The 16,278-nt window shown below is 40.4% G+C and overlaps 2 protein-coding genes across 7 annotated transcripts in view; one reads left to right on the top strand and one right to left on the bottom strand.

Moving 5' to 3' along the window:
• Positions 1 to 11,955, top strand: part of LOC117543709 (PRA1 family protein 3-like) — a 58,677-nt gene extending 46,722 nt beyond the window's left edge. The window contains exon 3 of the mRNA XM_034212203.1: positions 11,162 to 11,955. Within this exon, the coding sequence (XP_034068094.1) occupies positions 11,162 to 11,262 (101 nt within the window). The 3' untranslated portion in view covers positions 11,263 to 11,955. The remainder of the gene's footprint in view (positions 1 to 11,161) is intronic.
• The window catches only part of LOC117543708 (FERM domain-containing protein 4B-like), a 68,614-nt gene that overhangs the window by 23,909 nt on the left and 28,427 nt on the right, over positions 1 to 16,278 (bottom strand). For all 6 annotated transcript variants that reach the window (XR_004568600.1, XM_034212201.1, XM_034212197.1 and 3 more), the window contains exons 5-8: positions 16,042 to 16,126; positions 14,711 to 14,767; positions 14,269 to 14,291; positions 9,060 to 9,143 (exon numbers count right to left, since the gene is read on the bottom strand). Coding sequence is in view for 5 of the 6 variants with exons in the window: in XM_034212201.1 (XP_034068092.1) it covers positions 9,060 to 9,143; positions 14,269 to 14,291; positions 14,711 to 14,767; positions 16,042 to 16,126 (249 nt within the window). In the remaining variant the exon portion in view is untranslated. The remainder of the gene's footprint in view (positions 1 to 9,059; positions 9,144 to 14,268; positions 14,292 to 14,710; positions 14,768 to 16,041; positions 16,127 to 16,278) is intronic.

Raw genomic sequence — 16,278 nt, 5'->3', positions numbered from 1 at the left:
GATTCATTCTTTATCTTTTTATTTCAACAAGCAATTTGTTGCATTTTAGAAGAACACTAATAAGCAGCATATTCTTCATGTAAAATATTTACGTTCATCTGCACACCTTGACATATGGGAAGATGATTAGGAGAGGACTCATGGTCCATTTAGGTTACAAAGATGAAATGTTATGGCAACAAATGAGATTGTATGAGTTGTTATCATTTTGTAGAACAGCCAGAGTAGCGGGATAAGGGGAGGTGGAGTCACCGCCTGCCCTTATTATCCTTTTCTGTTTCTGTATACATTTGGATCTGTATGATAGTGTCTTCATGTTAAGGTGACTAGAACCTTTTAGAAGAAGTAGGACACAAAAAAACACAACTGAATACTTGTTGCGAGAAATGATGTAATCGCATTATTAAACAAAGTTAGGGGAATGTAGGTCAATTGAGACTGATGCAAAGCCAGTGTTTCCCCTAGGTTTACTGCTTTGGGGGGGTGCTGCCTGAGCGGGGGGGGGGGGGGGCATTGGGATATATATTTTTTAAATCCTCAGGAGCAGAGAGAGGAGCTGTGGATTATTGTTATTGATTAATGCATCAGTGTTTCTTAGGGTCAAAAACACTAACCTCACAACTTAAAATGAAAGCGTTTAGTTTATTTAATAAAAGAGCACATGTTCAATGTGAAAAGTGACAGTAGATATTAGGGATGTAACGATATATCGAATATCGCGGTAAATAAACGTCCCAATACCGTCGTGAGACTGACAAAATCTACTGCGATTTAAAAAAAAAAAAAAAAAATATTTTTTTAAAACACTTTTATTTTTGTTTTAAACCTATTATTTAACCAGGTGGTCCCATTGAGATCATCGATCTATTTTTCAAGAGAGACCTGTCCAACATGGCAGCAAGTAGGTTACAACATGAACATAAAACAACAGATAACACAAAAGGACATTGTATTTACAGGGCTACATTTACACACCTAGAGACATTGACAAGTACCAACAGTATATTTATATCTCTGTCAATAAGCCTCACCTTCTTGACAAACACTGTATTGTTTTTGAAGTGGTGGAGAGACAATGCACAGTTTGACCCACTGCTGTCACCCATGGCCAAAGCATATCTCTCCGTCCCACTGAGGTGGCGTTAGACTTTTTGACAGACAGGATCGTAAAATATCCGTCATAATCCCTTATTACCCGTCGGGTCTGAACAGTTCACGAGAGAGCACGCTCGTGAACTGTCAACGGGGGGGGGCGGTGTTATGCCGTGTGTGCATGCACCTCGCGGGAGCGCGCACAGCGTAAAGCAAAACCTCCCAGACATGTATTGATCTGTACGGCAAAGTACGGTTTGGAAACTATATCATTTCCTTTTGGAGGGCATGCATAACACGGCATAACACCAGAGCCTCGCTGCGGAGAAACGTTGGCGCTGTTCCGAGTTTGTTCTAATCTGTCAAAATGACAGACTGCTTTCAGATTTTTCCGTCATTGTTAAATAAAATATTTGGTTAACGCGACCACTGCTGTCCCAGCAACATCAGTACCAAGCGAGAGAGTTTTTTCCAGAGCAGGGGATATTGTAAATGCCCAAACATCCCAGCTTATAAATAGCTGGAAATGTGGACATTCTCATATTCCTAAAAACCTGTCTGATGATGCTGAGTGAGTGACTAGTGAGTTTGAGTTGAGTTACTAGAAAAACTAAAGTGAAACTAGATTTATTTTATTGCAGGGTCTGATTATTAAATGTCCTTATTTATTTGTGAGATGCAGTGGCACAAAGAAAATGCCTACTTTGTTTGGTAGTACTAGTATAGTAGGTACAACTGAAGACTTTTCTTTTTGTCGCTGCTTTTAATTGAACTATTCATATCTTAGACTGCACTGTAACTTTTATCCATGTATTTTTTCTTTTAATGTTTATTTTATTAGCTGTTCTTTTTAATGACTGATTTTAAATGCCATTTTCTTAATGTCTTTCATTTTTTGTAAAGCACTTTGAATTGCCTTGTGTTGAAAAGTGCTATATAAATAAACTTGCCTTGCCTTACAAAAACACTGGTTTTCTTGTTCTAGTCTGTTACTGTCACTTTGTTTTTGACACTTTAAAATACTGCTATCCTACTAAAATGCTGTACAAATCAGATTTATTATTTAATAAAGAAACATTTGAGAAAAAAAAAATTGTATTGAAATTTTTTTTTTTAAATTTTGTGTCCCCTTTATTATTCAATATCGCGATAAATATCGTACCGTGGACTTGTTATCGCGATATTATCGTACCGTGAGTTTTTGGTATCGTTACATCCCTAGTAGATATAGATTAGTTGCTATTTGGTGTTATACATATATATATATATATAAGTATTATTATTTATTTTTTTAACTCCTTGAATTTCAGGGCAATGGTAGGGGAAACACTGAAAGCACTTACAATGGTGTGGCTTATTTTAAGCAAATGTACGGCATTGCATTTCTGTTTTTGTTCCTGGTTTATTCTTGGGTTGGGTACCGAGAACCGGTTCCGGTTCCAACATATCGATTCCAACGGCATCATTTATACCTCATTCATACTAACGGTGTTTCAGGGCCGGTTCGGAGCTGGAGCTTGAAAAGCACCGGGTTTTCCTGTTCACACCGCAGCGGAGCAGCCTCTTAGCTCCGGAATCCGGTTCGTTTCAAGCACCAAAAAATTGCCCGGCCAGAGAAACGATGGAGAAACTTAACAAGCAGCAGTGGTCCACTGAAGAGACCTACTACTTACTGGGAATCTGGTCTTCCGAAGAGGTACAGAGGAAGCTGGAGCACAATCAGCCATTGTTGTTGTTGTCGGTGTCAGCTGTGAGGGGTTTCCGCGCGGTTTGGCTTTATGAAGCAGGCACGCAAACGGTTACGTCATGACGCAAACGATGATGCAATGACGCAGCACCAGTCGGACTCTGGGCAGTGTGAAAAGAGCCGGAGCTAAACCGAAGAACCGGTTCTGAACCTGAAAAGCTCTAGCACGGAGCTTGAACCGGAGTTGCGTTGGTGTGAATGAGGTATTAGACATGTGAATTTTGGTTCTGCTTTTCGATGCCTGAGGAAATGTTTCTCACCGCTCTCCGTAGCCTACTGTATAACTGCGGCGGGGCGGGAAATGTAGCGTTGTACCCAGGCTTGGATTTTCCTCATTTTAGGGGCAAGGCCATTTGGCCTTTGGTGTCACACGTTTTTTCAGGGCGGAAAGGCCACATGCCAGGGCACAAAGGCCATTGAGGGAAACATTAGGACTTGGAGCTTACAGATAAATAACTTTACTTTCTAATGACAAAAAACAAATCACTTTTTTAATATCAATAATCGTATCATCATATAGGCCTATGCCTCCTTAGTATTACCGTATATACAATGAAATACTTTACTTTGAATAATTAGTGTTTGGTATGTTTTCCATCTACTACTTCTCCCATTCACAAATCCAAAATGAAATCTAAAAATCAAAAATTCTATTAATATGTAACAAATATATTCCATTTCAGAGCAGAAGAAACAGCCTTCAAGGGGCAAACTCTGCACATACATCATTCAGCAGTGCACTATGAAGCTCCAACATCCAACTGTATGAACAAGCAATACTTTGAAGTGTGTGTGTGTGTGTGTGTGTGCGTGTGTGTGCGTGCGTGTGTGTGTGTGTGTGCGTGCATGTGTCTCTTTAGTCAACTCCTCACAGCTCTTCATATCTGTTCAGAAACTGGACAAAAGTTAAAGATGTACAAACCACAGACTGTCTGTGTCATGACGAATACAGTCGCTGCTTTAATTCTGTCTTTAGGACGTTGTTGTGAGTTTGGACGGAGCAGCTACAACGTTAGTTTAGCCTGATCGATCCAATCTCCATTCACAAAACACGCATTTTAAAAGGTTTTGCATGCCGTCTTGTCTGCACACTTGTCAAAGCATTAAAGCATGGTTTGTACTAACCGTTATCAGTATTTAGTTACTTCGGCATCATTTTGAAACGTGCATTACAATGAAATCACGATAAAACAGGTTAATTTGGTCGTAGTTGGTTTCCACCACAGTATTTCCATGGATATAAGCCCCGCCCCCACTCCAGCGCGTCCTGTTTGAATGACAGGAGTAAACACAGCTGACAGCCGAGGTGAAACTCCAGCGGTTGGAGCAATGCGAGTATTCGCATCGCGTCCGTTGTGAACGCAGCATAATGCAGTTCAGAAACCACTGTTCTGACGCTTTTAAAGCAACTTTTAACTGTGCGAGGGGCCCAAAGGCCACGGTGGCCGTAGGACGTACAATTATTTGTGGGGCATAACGGCCAGACGGAGGGGCTACGACGGCCATGGCCGTCATGGCCGCCGTGAAAATCCCACCCTGGTTGTACCCATAGACTGTGGTTGTACCTACACTTCCTAGAGCGTAACCTAAGACCAGGGCTGGCCCGTCGCACTGGCGTTATAGATGTTCGCCTAGGGCGCCAGATCTGTGGAGGCGCTGCGCTGACAGCTCTGAAAAAGAAAAAAAAATGTTTTGACCGTTGGCGCTCATCCTAATTTTCGGCCTTGATGTAACAACATTCATAATTAAGTAAATGTAACACCCTTTTCATCCCGGTTACACTTTTAATTTGCCCTGTACGATGGGCGCCGTAAGTGATGAAAATGGGGGATGTTGGCTTATCCGGCACCCGCAGCTCACAGCCAAAGTGCGAGTGAGCGAGCGAGGGAGAAAGGGAGGGTGCACCGGTACCAGCGCTGTTGTTATTAGCATCTGGTGCTAGCTGCTCTAACGGAAGAAGAAGATGTTTCTACAATGATGTGGAGGGAGAGTCCTCTCCAGTCAGACTGAGAGGCTGATAACTACAGCTCAGTGAGATAAAGGACTCTTGAGTGTTTAGATAGTTCACTTTAGTCTAAGTTATCTCAGTGGGTCTCAAACGTTTTGATCACAATTTATGTAAACACATATTTCCAAGGCACTCCTTTATATGGTATATGTCTAGTCTGATAGGGGTGCAGTTCTGTCGAGAGCACCAGAACGCCGCTCCGGCACTTCCAGAAATTGCATTACCGATAAGGAGCCGTACACATGCCGCAGTGTCTTTAGTTGAAAGCCCAGTGGCGATCTGCTCATCTGTCATACTGATCATACAGTCAATAACTTTGTTGTTATTAGCATCTGGTTAGCTAGCTATGCTAACGAATATAAGAAGCTTTTTCTACAACCAGTGAGGTAAAGGCACATCTTTATATGGTCATTAGAGTTATAAAAAAATAAGAGAATAAAGTAAACAGGTATAAAATACTATATGACGGTAACAAAAAGTTGTTATTAAGAATACAGTTTGAAAGGGGAGTGATTTGTAAAATATCCATAAAGAAAAATAAATCTGCTTACAGTTCTGTTTCATATGGGTGTTGAGAGAGGTATCCATAGATCTCCTCATGTTGCTCTCAAAGTGCACCAGATTGATGCTTTGGACTTCAATATTTAAAAAAAAAAATCCCTCCCCCCACACACACTTAAATCATGTCCACATGGATAGGAAACTAAATACATTAGCACACATCTTGTGTCCATATCTTTCTGTTTTGGTGGTCATGCCACAACCGTGCACATGCATGCGCGAGTCATGGTGAGATATCTGGATTCAGAGGTTGCTTTTTCTTTGCACATCATGAAAGAAAGGCCAAATGAATGGGCTGTGATTTTAGTATTTTTAAGCAGAAGTCAATAACTTGTATACGGCCCTCGGAGGATATCGTAAAAATTGAAATGGCCCTTGAGAGGAAAAAGGTTCCCCACCCATGTCTTAGACAAAAAGTTTAAATGAATAACTCAAATAAAACTCCAAACATCTTTCATTGTGTTTCAAAGCTCTTTTAGTTTTAAACCTGATGTTTATAAGCTTCTTAGTTTTTGCAACGGTCTGTAAATATACACAACTTTATAATAAAATGCACACATTTACCTTTTTCTAGACTAAACACAGGTATGATCCTAAGTTAAAACATATGAGGTTATCATGAGGTTGTTAACATCGCAGTTTATCAGTGGATGTTTGCTGGAACTACTTGTAAACAGCGTGTTTCCTGACGGACACACACAGCGTGACTCCGGTCAGGTAGAGACCGGTCTCAAGTCAGCACCGCTGCAGACTCGCTGTTTGAGGGCTTGATAGCCCACTCCCCCTCCACACCGCTCCACACTCGTTGGTTTGGAACAGCCCTCAATATGGCGAACCCTCCGTGTGAACGCGCAAACGGAGGGGTAGGGTGTAGGGGGCGGTTTGGGAATGGGCCATTGTCCGTGTCAACAGGAGTGACAGTCCGCACACACAAGACTGCAATTATGGCAGAAGCAAGAAAGCCCAAAATATATAATTTTCACTCCGAGTGGGAGGATGATTATTTTTGTATCTATTCCAATTCAAAGTCCATCTGTCTCATCTGCAATGCGAGCGTGGCTTTATCGAAGAAGAGTAATTTAGGAGCGGCATTTTCAAAACAGTGCACAAACGCTACGAGACGGAATTCCCTCCTAATTCTGCCCTACGCTCCAAAAGGGGAGGGGCCTGAAAGGACAGCTAAATGCACAGCAGTCCATTTTCACCAGGCCCAACAACAAGAGCAAGGCTGCTACCAGAGCATCTTATCGTGTCAGTCACGTTCTTGCAAAACACATGAAGTCTTTCAAAGACGGTGAAGTTGTGAAAGAAGCATTCCTGGAGGCTGCCGACGCGCTTTTGGGGGACAGTAAAAATAACAGAAGCATTTCAACAGGTTTTTGATATAATAAAAACTCAAGTTAGATACCGTTATTAATCAGCTGTAAGTTTTAGTTTGTTTGAACTTATTCATTATAATTATTGTACAAAATGGTATAAGAATGCAAACTTAAAATTTGATTATAGTCTATTATCAATTCAGGTTAAGAAACTAGTGTTGCTTGCATCCTATTTTAAAAAGGCATTTCTTTTTATACTCTACTAAAATGCAACAAAAAAAGGGTTTGATTCTATTAATTTTGTCTTTTTTATTGCACTGTTGCAGCAGATTCCTGTGTAGCTTCAGATCTGAGTCGTCTTATTAGTAAGCCGAATATATACTTTTGTAGCAACACTATTTTTATATAATGGCAAAGAAAGAGTTCAGAGTCTTTTCTTTTTCCCTGTGTCATATGTGGCAGCACTGTTCAATGTTTCTTGAAAACATTACCCACTGTAGTGACGTGTGAATAAACTCCAACTCTGTATCAACAACACTGTTGTGTAACTTCAGTTAAATACTTGTATGTGTGTAGATTAGAAAGAGGTAAGATAAAGGATCTGCAGTATTTTATGAAGTATTAATCGTACAAAGGTCAGTTTTATACAAGTAGAAGTGTGTATTTACCTGGTAGTAGGCTGTCAGTAATGGCTACGCGTCTCTATTTGGACTGGTAGATCTCGGCAGACTGGCAGCTTTAAAAGTAGCTCTCGGTTCAAAAAAGGTTGGGCACCCCTGATCTAGTCTCTAGTCATTCTGCTTAAAGTGCACCAGATTGAAGCATTTTACTTTAAAATGTTCAAACATTTCTTCCCGGTATGCCTGAGAAGGCAGATATGCTTGTTTTTCTCAACAAGAACTGTTTTTAAATGGGGGGGGGGGGTTTCCTTTAAAAGTTGGACTGTTGTAGCTTCAGTGGTTCTCAGGTTACAGTTACATAGCAGTGAATATAAACAGACTGATTAATGTGAACATTACTGTAAACCAGTGGTTCTCAAAGTCAGAGTCATGCCAGGGGGGGCGCGAGAGACCAGGAGGAAAAATGGTTATAAAAAAAACAAAATCGAAAAAAATATAACGCAGTACAGTACTATTACGTCTGGGTCTCTGTGTTTCATTAAAGCTCGACTGTGTGTGTGTGAAACGAGCCATTTTGTGTGCACAAGCGAGAGAGAGCGCACCGGTACTGGAGATCGTTGTTGTTAGCTTCTGGTGCTAGCGAGCTACGCTAACAGATATAAGGAGTTTTTTCAACAACAAAGTGGAGGAGAGTCCTCTCCTGTCAGACTGAGAGACTCAGTGAGCTAAAGGACTCTCAGTGTTATCTCAGTGGGTCTCAAACGTTTTGGTCACCATTAATGTAAACAATTATTTCCTAGGCACACGTTTATATGATCATTATAGTTATACAAAAATAAGAGAATAAATGAAAAACAGGTATGAAATACTATATGAGAGTAAAAAAAGAATAAAGTTTAAAAGGGTGATTTGTAAAATATCCATAAAGAAAAAGTAAATCTGTTTACAGTTCATATGGGTGTTGAGAGAGGTATCCATAGATCTCTTCATGTTGCTCTCAAAGTGCATCAGATTGATGCATTTAACTTCAATATTTAAAAATAAATCTTCCCGGGGGAGCTTGCCCTCGGACCCCCCTAGAGGAGGTGAGGACCCCCCTATGTGAGGTCCACACACCACCTGTAAAAATAGCACTTTACCCCTGCTTACACCTATATGCCGTGAGCTGATTATCGAGCCTTCATGGTAACAGTCACACTGTGTATATGCGTGTGGGGAGTGTTGCAGTAGAACATTCCACTGTAGCGACCGGTACATTAATGGGAAACCCTAAATGTTTGAGCACCCTCTATGAAACGTCAAGCTACCCCACAGCACCCCCAAAATAAATCTCTGGCGCCGCTACTGAGCCTGACTATTTGTGTTGGGGGGGCCCGACTTTTTTTTTTCTCCAAAGGGGGGGCCTGACAGAAAAAGTTTGAGAACCACTGTTGTAAACTAACCTGTGTAAAAGTTTCTCGAATAAATGTAATTTTTTTTGGTGGAAGAAGCATGTATCATTTTTTTACCCTGCCCCTCAAAGAATCGGAATTGAGAACCGTTAAGAACCGGAATCGAAAAGAAGAATCGGAATCAGAATCGTGGAAATTCAAACGATACCCAACCCTAACTGTAGTGGTAACCGGTAATCCTCATTTTGTGTAGCCCTAGAACCTTGTGGAGAAAAGACTGTGATATTGGTTAAAATAAACATATCAACCGCCATAACTCACCAGTAATTGAGGGATGGGTGCTCCTGTAACACTCTGGTGGGCAGAACTGGGAACTGCTTCAGGTGAGATCTGGCAGCCTCAGCACTGGAAAACAAGCATACACAACTTGAATATAGAACATGTATTCATTCATAATAACAAGAGTCCTTTATAGTTACACATCTATGCTTTAGATACGAGAGAGAGCAAAGCACCAACATGACACTGTTGATTGATGAGACAAGTTATCACTGTCCAATGACTAACTCCTACACATCCTTTACACAAAGTCAGTGGTTATGTCCTGAAAAACAGAAACAAATATGACCCAAAACGTAAAGCACTACGTCGTTGTTTCACTGCCGGTTGCTCCATACTAACATGTGGACCTTAAGGAAAGGGAGATATATTAAAACAAGTATATCAACCTCAAAGTCTGAAGCTGTACAAAGAACCTTTCTCCACGTGTTTGGACTTTCACAGTGTGGTTTGAATTTCTATCTTAAGGCATGGCAGCAATAACTCATGTTCGCAAACCTTTAGAAAAGGTGCAGTGGCAGGATTATATTTTCATCTTTCTTATCTATAAAAATGTGTACTGCTTGCCAAAACTAAGCTTGAGTTTCATTCATGTCTTGCCAGATTTAATTTACAAAGCCCACGTAGATCCTTTAAGCAGTACAGAGCCCTTTAAGGGACTTGGCAAAACATGTTTTAAAAAACACCAAAAGCCCATTTCATGCAGGTTCTCAACAGTCATGCACACTGCAGGTAAACTACTTCATATTGATTGACTTTCACAGATAAGCTAATGATCCCACGGCAGAAGCAACAGGTTTGTTTAACCAACAAGCCAAACATGTTAAGAAAAAGGCTTCAAGTTAAAAAGAAAAAAAAACCCAGCCGTGTTATCTGTACGGACAAACTGTGGAGTTTGTTACTGTCAAGGTCTATGATAGTGAACTATGAGTCACTCCAACATCATGTGGGAGGGAGGACTAGGTCTACAGTTTCTCTGGACAAAAAGGGCTCTGGCTTTGAGGGCCAGTCCACCAGAGAACTGAACAAAAGCCATTCACAAGCACTTGGCAGCCTCTCCCCGTGTTGAAAAGTATTGTACGAGCACCGGTGCTGCTGCAAAACAGCCCGTGGCCTCTGAGACAGAAGTCCAAATGTGTAGGTCAACAACACAAAATACACAACATGATATACAATATTAGATCATCCCCAAGTATTGTGTCAGCTAGAACAATAGAGTAGGGCGGGGATGACAGATTTTTGTAGAGCAACCTGGAAGTTAGCATGGCAAAGGGCTCCCTCTACAAAAGTAATTGGGATTTTTCCATTGGATTTTGGTTTCTTAAGCAAAAAACACAAGATCTTTGGGATACTTGCATGTTTTGTTCAGCAGGATTATCTCCACAATGTAATACCACTATAAGTGTTGAAGACCAAATGCAATCGCAAAAGTTCAAAAGCTAACAATAGCCTAAAAACAAACCACATTAGTCGTACTGTATGGCACATCACCACCGGTAGGCTAAAGGTGGATACTGCTTGGCGTGAAGTAGTATCATTGTTCACTTGTTAATAACTGCTGTCATTATTAACTTATATATTTTATGTTGTCGAACAATTTCAAATGAATGCTTCAGCTTGTACTAAACAGTCTATATCATGAAAATTGTAAAAAAAAAAACTGTTGAATTCAAGTGTGTTAAAATGCAGATGACTCAGTCCTGCACCACTCTATAAAGCCAACATAACAATCAGTTGATTCTAGGTCAATGGCCATTTGACCTTGAACATCCATTTTTGCCTCCTTCTTTAACAGATGATTGGAGTTTAACAGCCGCTGACATGGGGGGACATGGCCATGATGATCCAGTTATGTGAACCAGCTTACTAAACAAAAACACGGGTAGAGGCACTTGAATCACTCTTCCCTGTAGCTACCTCTCCTAGGTTGACTGAGTTTTGCTGCCACGGCACTTCGCTGTGTGTTTGATGGCATACATTTTATGGGGAGCTGGGGCCCGGTGTTGTCGGGGTGATCTACTCCACAGCCGCGCTGCCCTGTCAGCAATCTGGAATTCATTACTACGTCTGTTATCTCTCCACAGCCTGCAGCGCGGGGGCAATTCCTACACCCGGTGCAGCCCAGCCCAGCGTACCCAGCGTGGGGAGAGATAATACTCATGCGTCAGCTATTCCACTACGCTGAGACTGTGTGGAGGGAACACAATGAGAGGGCCTGTTGCTGTGAATGAACCACTAACTACAGGCTGCACCTGCAAATAGAACTAAGGACTAAAACCGTCTGGGTGTAATATTCTTTCCGTGGGTAAGATTCAAACACAAATGATAATGTGTTAATCAAAGTTGGTTCAAATTGTATGGCAGTTATTTATACAATATGTTATTTTCTGCCGGGAGGGATCTCTTAATCAAAACCATAACAAAAGACAGGGTTTGCTGGTATTGGGAAGTAGCGTGGGATCATGGGAGTTTGACATTGAAGTCAAGATATCCCAGTTGTTGTATCATCCGTTGTTCGGGGGGTTTAACCAGATTATTTGACCATAACAAACGGTCCAGGTCACACTGTTAAAAACAGTAACTTATACACTCAAATATTTACACACTTAACTATTGTATTGTAAAAATGTGGCTTAATACTGGATAAAAGGGTGACAACAAAAACAACCCAGAAAAGGACTTTTAACCTCGATGAAATTGACAGAATTCGCTGGGTTTGAAAATGATTAAATACATTTGGGATAATGTGAGTAATCAACATATATAACATGCCTTTAAAGCTAGGTTTGGTCATATATTTTAGAAACACTAGTTATAATTTGTTGAAATACTCTTAACATGCAGACAGCAATAAATAAATCAATAACTTTGACAATTTTTTTGGGGAAAAAAGACAAAAACCTGGTATCACTGCAGTCATATGTAAGAGGGCTGACCTGCCTGTGTCCTAAGCGGTACTTACAGTAGCCATGGTCATTGTTTGCATTCATTGTGGTTATTTTTGGCGTTAGAGGGAGGCCTAAAGAGACGGGCACTCAGTGGTGCCAACTTGGTGACGTTCTCGCAAGATTAAGCGCCTTATGGAAATAGTACTGTCAATTACTTTCGTTAAAAAAAAAAAAAAGAGTGAGCAACAGGGCGCTGGGTTTCCGATTTGAATAATTAAAAAAATCTATCTTACTGTTTTTAGCTTCTTCAATGTTACCTTCCCAAGCTGTAAAATACAGTGGTGTAGACACTGTCTGTATCTCTTAAACTGCTAAAGACATAGTTAAGGACATGGATCTATAGAGTGATTTCCTACCGTTTTCTACAATCCCTTTAACCAACCTCTTGAGAGCAGTTGGAACTTGTTACAGTCAGCTATGGATCAAACCTCCAGGTGGTGTGAATCAGTACGGTAAGAACAAAATGCAATGCAAAACTGACATAGCAAAAGAAAAAACTGACACAAGTACAATTGGAAACCCGATGGTGCATTAATTCAATGCACAGCAGGGGGTTGGTCCACACCGCCTCGACAACAGTGAGTCCTCCTGACGCCAGGTTGTCTGCCATTGGACAGTGGGTCTGGCTCATCCCTCTTAGGCAGCTGGCTGGAGGAGGAGGTCTCCCTAACTCCTCCACAGCTAATCTCGCAGCTCCAGGGCCCTTTTGCTCATACAGTGCTGAGACATTTATATAATATGCTTTATGAGGGGAATTACAGGGCCTGTACTCTTAGAGAAGAAGGTATAAAGCACATTAATGAAACACTGCTTCAGGACAGCAGGGGATGCATCACTTCAATAGAATAGTGCTAGATTTGTGTGCTACAATCAAGTGAGAGAAGAGAAGTTTGAGGTAAACAACTTAACTATGTTTTATTAAATGTGTCACAGCCTAACATCTAAATCAGAATGTGCAGGAGAAAGTAGTATCTGTGCAAAGAAAGATATTTTTGGCACACTCCTATTCTCGCCGATTCTTCCAGATTTGTTGGCAGGTCGTCTTTTACTGTGCTTTCAGAATCAGTACAAAGTGCAGCCCATCCCCACTCCCACATGAGATGAAGGTTCAGACCACACACTGCACTTCACACTGAAGTAGTTTGTAATAAAAACACCGAGGAGGCATAAATCTGCACCAATGCTGCAATGAGGAATAATGAGCATTTATCAGGTCAATCATGCCTGTGTAGATAATGGGCGCTTTAAGAGCTTGAGAAAGTGCAGCCAAGTTTTTTGGAACAGAACAAAGGCAATGATTTTGACAAGGGCTCAAACTGCATTTTCAGCATTGCTTGTATCGCCATACAAACAGTACACGTGCAATTCCTTACAGAGCACACATCTTTGTTTTAACATAATGGACAGGGAGGCCTTTAGAGGTGACGCTCTGGGACAACACACAGGTTGTGCAGCTTAGTCACTCACTCAAAGTGCTTTTTTTCAACTTATCACAGCCAATGCCCTTCACTCCTACGGCTGACAAAAAAACACACACCTTATCAGCAGGTCAAGCCTCTGAAAGCAAACCCCACTATGAAAACATGAGCAGAACAGACTATCTAAGTTTTGTATCAGTGTCATGGACCAAATCTTCTACACACAATGTCCGTGCATTTGTACAAACTGTTCATAACATGTACTAGGAGATGACACAATCACAACATGTCAGAAAAACAACTTGTTGCAAGTGTAAACATATTGCATGTACCAAAAGAACAGCCAAGAGATTTTAAAAGACAATGTTTGGCAGCAAGCCAGCAGGGGGTTCAGGCCAATGTCACAAGAACAAACCAAGGAAATTATTAACTAAAGGAAGTATAGCATAACACAAAATCTAAACCGAGTCAAGTTGAACATTAACAGGCTATATACAGTCCTCATTTGTACACTGAGCACTAACCAAACAACTTGACACACCAGGCCCTGCAGCATTAAAACTAATATTGAAACACACACTAAACTTTACAAATAGGTAACAGATGCCTGTGTTAACCAAAACAGCAACAATATCAACATGTAAGTACATATAGCTTTTAAAATAATAATCTTTACATGTACAGGTGTTTTGTTTTAACTACTTTCAAGCCAATGTATCCTGAATTTCTCCCTCAAAACATGTTTTAAATGACAATACAGCTTTGCACATTTCTACATTTATTTCGTTAAAAGGGTTTTAGGTTATACATTTGAAAACGTCTTACCTTGTGTATTCTCCTTTAGCCTCCTTAAAAAGAAGGAAATAATACAGTTAGTAAAAGCACGAAGGGAAAATGCAATACGTATTAATTGATTTAACGTAACTGTTATGCTAGTGTTAGCCAGAGCCCTTTATCTCTCTAGGGCTCTGGTGTTAGCTACCTGAACTATCTGCTACAATGGTAACTTTACACGATAAAACATCAAAACATTTAGTTTGACCAAATGTTAATTTATCTAGTACTGGAGATAACACTAACTCAACAAAACTGGCACATTTAAAAGCACATTTTAATTATACAAGAGACAGTTTCTTAAATAATAGCTCCGACCTAAGCACCCTCAGGAGAGACAACTGTTTTCAAATATGACCAACCGTCTCCATTCATGTTGTGGGTGAGTGACAAACATTTCAGTGCAGAAAGCCTGCGATAAACTCCTTCTTACCTGCAATGCGAATGCGGCTAACTTGAAAACATTTTCACTCTCCACTTCGATGGTCCCCTGTTGTAAAAAATGTTGAAAATTAACGGTGTCTTTTCGTTAAAACCATGCACACACAAAGTGCAGCCCGTCCGAAACACTTGACTTGAAAATCCTCCTGTCCCGTACCTCGTCCCACCGTTACCGACCGAACCACTGCCGCACACACAATACAGTGTGTGTGGAACTATCCCTGAAGTGTGTTTACTGCTGTTCTTTCAGCGCCTGAGTTAGCCTTAATTTTCTACAGGCGACAAAACACACACTGGTCCCCAGTAAGACTAGTTGAAGGTCCTGCCTGGAGTTACAGCCCCCTCTGTAAAGTGGTACGGTCTGAAAGCAGGTTCAACAGTCTCCGTCTCCCATGGTGACCAGCCAGCTCTCCCCGCGAAAAAAAAGCTGCACTGCAACGTCTAATCATATGCTGCATTCAAGTGCTCCTCGTACGGTTCCAAATCCACATACAGCAACTACCTTCCTAGAACTGTATCGATATGGCTGGTACATAGACTGTATAAAGGGCTGGTACCACACTTTGTCCTTTATTTGAATTTTAGCCAAAATTACACAAGTGACTGTATTACGTTACTTTTCTTACAGTCCGTTATAATATTGTGTGTTACCATACTAAAATATCGTTGTATTATTTCACTTTGAACTATGTTATCTAATTGTTTTGAGGAAACACTTGCTACAAGACTCATGTGAGGATTTACTTTGCTTTAAAAGCTACAAAATCTACTTAAATCAAAACAAAAATACCCCACCTTATCCTGATAATAGCCTTAACCTGTAACTTTTCAAAACTCTGTAAGTGTTGAGAAATACTTTTGAAGGAAATACTAACAGTTGCTGATCAAACAATAACACAATTGCTTGCATGACCGTATGAATCATAAGTTTGCGTAAAAGTGTGACATTTCAAACAGCACTTGAACGCAGCAGTAAGAGCAACAGCAGTGTGCGTCAAGAGTTTCAAAAAATGTAAATGTTGTGACATCACATTACTGAGACACTTATTTTTTTCAATAAACAGTATGGTATGAATCATTTATATATAAACACAACAAAAATATCCAACATATTGATCATCTGACCATCAGCCCCAAGTTTAAAGAAATCTGTTGCCCATGAATCTGTAAATGAAGACATTTTTCCTTTCAATTGTTGGATTCTAGACATCTTATCATACTATCAACTAAGGTGTTTAATGATCTGGAACTGAAGGATATACAACATTGAATTACTAGGATATAAACATAAATATATGCTTAAATAATGCTTAAAACACTTACATTAGACACTAAAGATTTAGCGTTCAGGAAGAAGAGCTCCACTGTTGCGTTGTCTTTCAAGTAGGTGATCTTCTCAATGTAAAATCTGAGAAGAAATGTATAGGTAAATACATTTAGCATTTAATCAGAGACTTAATAGTAGTGAAAGAGTTTATCAATCACATAAAAAGCATGTGTAAACTGTTGCATCGGTGCCACCTGCTGGTCAGGACATGCCTTGGAGGCCATAAAGCTCTC

Source organism: Gymnodraco acuticeps, unplaced genomic scaffold, assembly GCF_902827175.1.
Source record: "Gymnodraco acuticeps unplaced genomic scaffold, fGymAcu1.1, whole genome shotgun sequence".
NCBI lineage: Eukaryota > Metazoa > Chordata > Actinopteri > Perciformes > Bathydraconidae > Gymnodraco > Gymnodraco acuticeps.
This window is presented reverse-complemented; position numbering and strand designations above follow the sequence as displayed.